The sequence below is a fragment of the Erigeron canadensis genome, chromosome 5, assembly GCF_010389155.1.
Source record: "Erigeron canadensis isolate Cc75 chromosome 5, C_canadensis_v1, whole genome shotgun sequence".
NCBI lineage: Eukaryota > Viridiplantae > Streptophyta > Magnoliopsida > Asterales > Asteraceae > Erigeron > Erigeron canadensis.
In genome coordinates, this window is record NC_057765.1 from 13,189,354 (window position 1) to 13,197,331 (window position 7,978).

At 34.3% G+C, this 7,978-nt stretch overlaps 1 protein-coding gene across 1 annotated transcript; it reads left to right on the top strand.

Moving 5' to 3' along the window:
• The first annotated feature begins 606 nt into the window (after nt 1-606).
• Nucleotides 607-5,361, top strand: LOC122599007 (stromal 70 kDa heat shock-related protein, chloroplastic). The gene is made up of 8 exons (XM_043771453.1): nt 607-1,283; nt 2,265-2,517; nt 2,602-2,681; nt 2,782-2,924; nt 3,011-3,109; nt 3,272-3,461; nt 3,850-4,248; nt 4,738-5,361. The coding sequence occupies exons 1-8, from the start codon at nt 777-779 to the stop codon at nt 5,140-5,142; spliced, it is 2,076 nt and encodes a 691-aa protein (XP_043627388.1). The 5' UTR covers nt 607-776; the 3' UTR covers nt 5,143-5,361.
• The last annotated feature ends 2,617 nt before the right edge of the window (nt 5,362-7,978 follow it).

Genomic DNA, 7,978 nt, shown 5'->3' on the forward strand with positions numbered 1-7,978 from the left:
TACCGGAAAACGAAGTAGAAATATCTGTATAGTTTTCTACATCCGAAATTATCTCTCCTTCACCAGATGAATTTGATGATGATGTCGCCGTTGTTACCGGAGATTTCGCCGGAGATAGAGTTGGACTGATTAAATCTGCTGATGATGTTGACGGAGCTTTCGCCGGAGATCCAGTTTCAATATTAGGATCGATCGATTCCATTGGTTCGCTGATGATGTTGCCGTTGTTGTTGTCGGAGATTTCGCCGGAGATATCGATTGATTGATGGTTATTTTGATCAGAGAGTTTTAGAGAGGAAGAGTTTCTGATCCGGTTTTTATATATTTTTGGAAGGAAGAAGATAAATTATAATGTATAAAATTACTTATTTACCCCTTCGTGTTATTTCTTATTTTTTTTAATTTTAGCCGTGAATTATTTTTGATCTAAGAGCTGAGATGCGCCCTTAAATACCATTTTTTATGGTTTCTCATGAATCTTGGTTTCTCATGAATACAACTCTAGGTAAGGGTCCAAAAATATTGAAATAGTGATAGTAAGTAAGAGACGCGATATAAAAACAAACAAATCGTAGTCCTAACCACACAAATTGTATACCATAGGAAGATTCTAGAGAGGTTATCTCGTGTACTCACCAAACCCTCTCCTCCCTATCTATCTATCTCCGTCCCCTCACCCCTTCACCTTTTTAATATTATATATCCCCATTTCTATTTCTCCATTCCCATTCCATTTCCAATTCCAATTCCGATTCCGATTCAACTTTTTGATAGAAATGGCTTCTTCTTCAGCTGCTGCTCAAATAATCAACCCACTTGGAGCCACCAAATCTCCTTTCCAATCAAAAACACTCTTCTTCGGCCGAACTAAATCCTTATCCTTCACCCACCGACAAAAATCCATCATCAAGAAACCCCTCCGAGTAGTGTCCGAGAAAGTGGTCGGAATCGATTTGGGTACAACAAACTCAGCAGTTGGAGCCATGGAAGGAGGTAAACCGGTCATCGTGACGAATGCGGAAGGACAGCGGACCACACCCTCTGTTGTGGCGTATACGAAAACCGGTGATAGGTTAGTTGGCCAGATTGCTAAAAGACAGGCTGTTGTGAATCCCGAGAATACTTTCTTTAGTGTGAAGAGGTTTATTGGTCGGAAAATGACTGAAGTTGACGAGGAATCCAAACAGGTTTCTTATACTGTTGTTAGAGATGAAAATGGGAATGTTAAACTTGAATGCCCTGCTATTGGTAAACAATTCGCTGCTGAAGAAATCTCAGCACAGGTATATCTCTCCTAACTTTGTATATTACCTATTCATTTGTTCATACCTCCTCGTTTATGTCGGGATTGCTGTTATATTCGGTTTTTTTTTTTTTTTTTTTTTTTTTTTTTTAGTATTGACCTTGAATTGTTTCAGAGGGTGTTTTTAATAAGTAGTCGTAATATGTTGAGTTTAAGTTATTAGTAGTAACCTACTTTCAAATTTGGTTCTATAACTGTAATGTACTTTATACTAGTCAGTGGTTTGTTGTTATTATCTACTAACACTATCGATATCGCATAACATTACACTTGATTTATCTATATACATAAATATTGTATAATGGTCAAATTAAGACTACAACTATTTGGTGTGTCGAAATTTAGTGTTATAGAAAGTTTAGTGTTCACTAGTATTTTTTGGTCAAATTAAGCCTCTAAATTATTCAAGGTTGTTATATGAATTATTTAAATCTAATACTTCCAAATTGAGTCAAAATTTGACACCAGTGTTATATAAGCTGTTGTTGGTCAAAATGAGTCTGCATATTTGGGCCTCAAGATTTGCCACCAATGATCAGTATGTTTTAACAAAACAACAAATTGGTTGTTGGGTCTATTTGATGTAACATGTGGTTTAATATGAATATAAATTAATAAATGTTTCTACTTTTGAGAATTACGTTCTTTTTGTTTTAGCAGCAACGTTGTAGTTATTGATGGTAAATATATAGTTATTGCTGAAGGATGTAATTAGTGAATATGGAAGTCTTCTTAAGAGACTTTAATTCGGGGTGTTTTAATATGCTGCTGTTGTTTTAAGTGTAATGATTTTGGGTAATGTATACGGGTGATGGTTAAAGTGAAATGTAGATATGTTATTTGCTTGTAAGCAAGGTTAAGTGTGTTTTCAACTAAATATTACATATACAGAGTGTGCGTGTGATTAATTATGTGGTACCTTTATTTGACATTAATCGTTCATTTTTTTGTGAACAACAAGGTTTTGAGAAAGCTTGTGGATGATGCTTCGAAGTTTTTGAATGATAAGGTCACCAAAGCTGTTGTGACAGTTCCTGCTTATTTCAATGATTCTCAAAGAACAGCAACCAAAGATGCTGGAAGAATTGCGGGTCTTGAAGTTCTGCGTATTATCAATGAACCTACAGCTGCGTCGCTAGCTTATGGCTTTGAAAGGAAGAACAACGAAACCATACTGGTTTTTGATCTTGGTGGTGGTACTTTTGATGTTTCAGGTACCAGAATACTGGATAATTGAGTTTCACAGGTATATAAGCCGTACAGTTACTTCCATGCTGATATTTATATCTCCTTTGCAGTTCTTGAGGTTGGTGATGGAGTCTTTGAGGTGCTTTCTACATCTGGAGATACACATCTTGGTGGTGATGATTTTGACAAGGTGGGTATCGTTAAAGGCCAATCATTTCTGTCCATTTATTTTAAAATATTCTGTAACTGGTGATCAGTCGATTTATGAATCCTGTATACTATAAATGCAGAGAATTGTTGATTGGCTTGCTGCAAACTTCAAGAAAGATGAGGGCATTGATCTATTGAAAGACAAGCAAGCTCTGCAGCGATTGACTGAAACTGCTGAAAAGGCTAAGATGGAACTGTCAACTCTGACACAGGCAAATATTAGGTACACTAGCCAGTTTATGGATTAATGATTGTGGCATCATATTTCTGTTACGATCTTTTGCTGATTTATCTCTATCTTCTATCTAGCTTGCCATTTATAACAGCTACAGCTGATGGTCCCAAACACATTGATACTACCCTTACAAGGGCAAAGTTTGAGGAACTATGCTCAGACCTCCTGGATAGGTACTTTCTTTGCTTTACACTACTCTTATTAATTGTTTGCTCTTTACTATCCTGAATTAGTAGATGCCTTTCTGTAAATTTAGTTTGTGTTTCAATTAAGAAGTTATGTGGGAGGTGAAACCTGTTTTGATGTTGCAATTTTTGTGCCTTTAAATATTTCAGGCTTAAAAGACCGGTTGAAAATTCTTTGAGAGATGCCAAGTTATCCTTCACAGATTTGGATGAGGTGATCCTTGTTGGTGGTTCCACACGTATACCAGCTGTTCAGGAAGTTGTTAAGAGCCTTACTGGGAAGGAACCAAATGTTACCGTTAATCCAGATGAGGTTGTTGCCTTGGGAGCTGCAGTTCAGGTATGTGTCCCACTTTCTCAATGCATTACTTGGCATTCTCACATTATGTACTTAGGTATCATTTGGGGAGAAACATAAGGGGAGGGGAAAGAATAGAGTAATAACAATGGATAGTGTTATCAAGATTGTTTAGAAGGCCAAGGAAGAGGGGGAGAGATCAATAAAGCGATATAATAGATTGTGTGTGGATGAACAACTTACGTCTGTAGCTGCTTTTATATGTAATTTCTTTTTCACCCGTTCATTAGTAAATGGGTCAAAACAGCCAGCTTTTTCTATGGTCATTAACTTGAATCTTTTGGGACAGATTGTGTTGGGTTACACCTTTTATTTATTTAGTATGTTTATTAGCTTAACTCTGGTTTTTCAAATATACTTTTGTTTCTAGGCTGGTGTCTTAGCTGGAGATGTGAGTGACATCGTTCTTCTAGACGTGACACCATTATCTATTGGTCTAGAAACTCTTGGTGGTGTGATGACAAAGATTATTCCAAGAAACACAACTCTGCCAACTTCGAAATCTGAGGTTTTCTCTACGGCTGCTGATGGACAAACAAGTGTTGAAATTAATGTTCTTCAGGGTGAAAGAGAGTTTGTAAGAGACAACAAATCCCTTGGTAGCTTCCGTCTTGATGGAATCCCACCCGCCCCACGTGGAGTTCCACAAATCGAGGTCAAATTTGACATTGATGCAAATGGTATCCTGTCTGTTACCGCCATTGATAAAGGAACTGGAAAGAAGCAAGATATCACCATTACCGGTGCTAGCACATTACCAAGTGATGAGGTATGTCTTTCTTGACAATTATCTTTAATAGAAGGGATTATATATATGGATGGGTAGTTTTAAAAGGGAATTATTGTCAAAATGCTAATAGTTTTTGATGTGGGTTGCGACTGGTTCAGTTAACCCATTAAGGTTCTTTTGGAAATTTTTTAATTTCATTATAAATGGTCAGAGTGTCATGTTTGATTAAAAAAGTGATATATATATTTTTGTTTACAACCAAACACTTTCAATTAGATGATATTGGAGGTTCAATCTGCGTTTCTGTAATTATTACTTATATATGACCCATTTGACTTTTTTTAGATACTATATATAATGATCTTTCGTACATATGTGCCTAGATAAAAACGTAAATGAAACTGACTCATTGATGATAACCAAAGGGGTTACTTGGTGTCACACAAGTACATTTTTATTTGGGCTCCATTTGAGGCCAATGGGAAAGAAAAAAAAAAAACTCATTCTGATATGTCACCAATTAAACAGGTACAAAGAATGGTTAATGAAGCTGAAAAGTTTGCAAAGGAAGACAAGGAAAAGAGAGATGCCATAGACACAAAGAATCAAGCAGATTCTGTTGTCTACCAAACAGAGAAGCAGCTTAAGGAATTGGGAGAAAAGGTTCCAGCACCTGTTAAAGAAAAGGTTGAGGCCAAACTCGGAGAGCTCAAAGAGGCTATCACTGGCGGTTCAACCCAAACAATTAAGGATGCCATGGCTGCTCTTAACCAAGAGGTCATGCAACTTGGTCAGTCACTCTATAATCAGCCCGGTGCACCAGGAGCTGGCCCAACGCCTGGAGCTGACTCTTCAGACCCATCATCTTCGTCATCATCGGGACAGGGTCCCGAAGGAGATGTGATTGATGCAGATTTTACTGACAGCAAGTGATTCATCTAATATGAATAGCAGATTTTTTTGGGTATTTCTTGTCTCTTATGAAAGGGGTTCATTTGGGATTGATATGTTCTTTTTGTTTTAATGGTGAGATTGAAAAAGTATAGGATTATGGGATAGTTAGAATTTGAGAAGTGGTTAGACCACACCCCTTGTAACAAACTGGATGGTGAGAGTGACCATGCTATGGATTTTGTTAATCATTGCTTTACATATCTATATGTATACTATACTATAAAATAAATTATTCATGTCTAGATTTTAGTGCTTTGTTCAAAATAAACAAATTATTCATGTCTAGATTTTAGTGCTTGGTTCAAAATAAGAAATAGGAATGGAAAAATAATAGAAATACTATGAAATATAATGAACATCACATAATATTCCCTTCACCATTGTTACTTGGTTAACAAAATATCCATTATCCTTATTTTAACACATACACACAACAATTAATAATTGGTTAACAAAAAATACATTATCCTTATTATAACACATACACAAAACAATTAATAATAATAATAATCGTGATTTTTGTGATGATTCCTTTCTTATCATTTTATTAACATACATATAAGGAGAAATATAAAAATATGTATAAATTTATTATTTTTGCAATTACTGTACATTTGAAACATTCTATAGTTTTTTTTTTTTTCCTTTTTTGAAAAGTGAACATTCCATAGTTAATACATAAGAATATAATTAGATTGCATATTACATTTTATAATATATGCGACAATATAGATTGATCAGATTGTATAGTAAAAATTATTTATATATTTTATTATTATTATTATTAATAAAATAAAAAACTTATTTATAAAAATGAAACAGAAAAAGAAAAATCAAATTCAAATATATAATAACCGTCAATGATATTGCCATATTGGGAAAAAAAAAAAGGGAAACATGGGATAATTATCATTACCTAGTTTGTTACCCCCCAATTTTACGGGTAATAAGGTTTACCTAGTAGTGGGTAATGATTAACTGGATTAAATTTAACCAAGCAATATTAATAACCATGATTACCATTACTTACCCTTCAATACCTTCAACCAAGCACACCCTTACTTTCTCAAAATTCTCCTTATCTATTCTATAATTACCTAAAATAACTAGAGTTAATGACATAAATCCTCCCTATGGTATACACAAATAGTCACCTTTCGCCCTATAAAATCAAAAACCTCAAGGACAGTTCTTTATAGAAGGATAAGGTTCATGTTTCGTCCTTTGACTTGTTGACCGTCATCTTTGCTCCGTTAACACCTTCAAATAAGGGGTATTTTGGTACTTTTCAAATCATAAAGGACCAAACCTGATACTTTTTTATCATTTTCTTTCACCCTATAAATTCTAAAACTCATTAAATACATACTAGTATATACATACATGAAAGCAATAACACATAAACCTCTATTCCTCGTCTCTGTACACTATTACACCATTCTCATCAATCCATCTATACAAGATCTAAATTTTTTTATTTTTTCAACTAACAACAATAGTAACAAATCGACGGGAGGCAGTAAATTGTGCATAAATACCAATAACCAATCTATCATTTGATTTCTTGGTACAGTGGAGTCGTCGGCGATTTCTGGTGCACCTCTCACCGGAAAAGAATAGGCCGCCGCCGTCGGGTCGTCAACTCTATATACCACCTCCACTCCTTCCCATCGATTGGATCTAGATGCATATATCTCTGGACCATTCAGTATACACTCTCATATACAGTAGAAAATCTATAAATTAATACTCGATACATTTAATAACCTCGATAAAATTATAAATTTATCCGGTCCCAAGTTGGGACCATTACAAATTTGGACAACAATCAATAAAATAATAAGATAATAATTTTTTTGAAACCCTAATGTAAATATATAAGTTCCAACAAAAATATAAATTAATAATTCCTTAGATATTTAAAAATTCTAATATTTTTTAGTCTAAAATGAATCTACATTCCCTTGTTATTTTTTTTTTAAACTTCAAATCCATGTTCAATATGTATATATCTTTAAACTTCCCCATTACACTTAAAAGTTGAGACATATAGATGGTGTCTTATCGTATGGCAACAAAAAGTTGTGAAAAGTTGTTGTTGCCGCTTGCTTTGCTTTTTCCTGAGTGACCTATTTCAAAACTACTGTATCATCCTCAACTTCGTCATTAACTGGATTTTGAACAGTATCCGTCATAATTTCTTCGATGTTTTGAACTTCATAACATTCATTATATTCACGAGGATAATCTCGCAATGCATTCACATCTGTTTTGTGCTAACAAATGAATACATGTAATCAAACTCTCAAGCTATGAAGTTTACGTCGTTTAAATTATTTAAGCCGGTTGGATTTATAGTACGAATTTTACCGTGTCGAAAGCAATTTGCTATGGACTCTTGTTTCATTTAGTGTGTTAATGTACATTAGACGTAAAATTTTGAAGGAAATACATGAAACTCTTTAAATTAATAATTTATTAAATTATCGATATAATAATATCGCTCTAAGTTAATAAAATATCATATTCCCAACATTATTAATTTATAGAGGAGTTAATAAAATATCATATTCCCAACATTATTAATTTATAAAGGTTTTCCTGTACATATATTTGCATATACACAATCTCATATGGATCGAGATGATGATCGTTGCTCTCTGATTTTCCGGCCACTACCTCTCTATCAGATTATCTCCGGCCAAGGTGTTAATGGCACTGGGTTTTCCGGCCAAAACCCCGATTGATATTTATATTCACATCTACATCTATATCTATACATATACCTATCTACTTTACCTTCAAGATCTATATC

What these genes read in the sequence shown, in the direction of transcription:
- LOC122599007 (XM_043771453.1), top strand. Translation starts at nt 777, where the DNA reads ATGGCTTCTTCTTCAGCTGCTGCTCAAATAATCAACCCACTTGGAGCC. An exon ending in TGGTACTTTTGATGTTTCAG is followed by an intron (nt 2,518 to 2,601) that starts GTACCAGAATAC and finishes TCTCCTTTGCAG; the next exon opens with TTCTTGAGGTTGGTGATGGA. An exon ending in GTGGTGATGATTTTGACAAG is followed by an intron (nt 2,682 to 2,781) that starts GTGGGTATCGTT and finishes CTATAAATGCAG; the next exon opens with AGAATTGTTGATTGGCTTGC.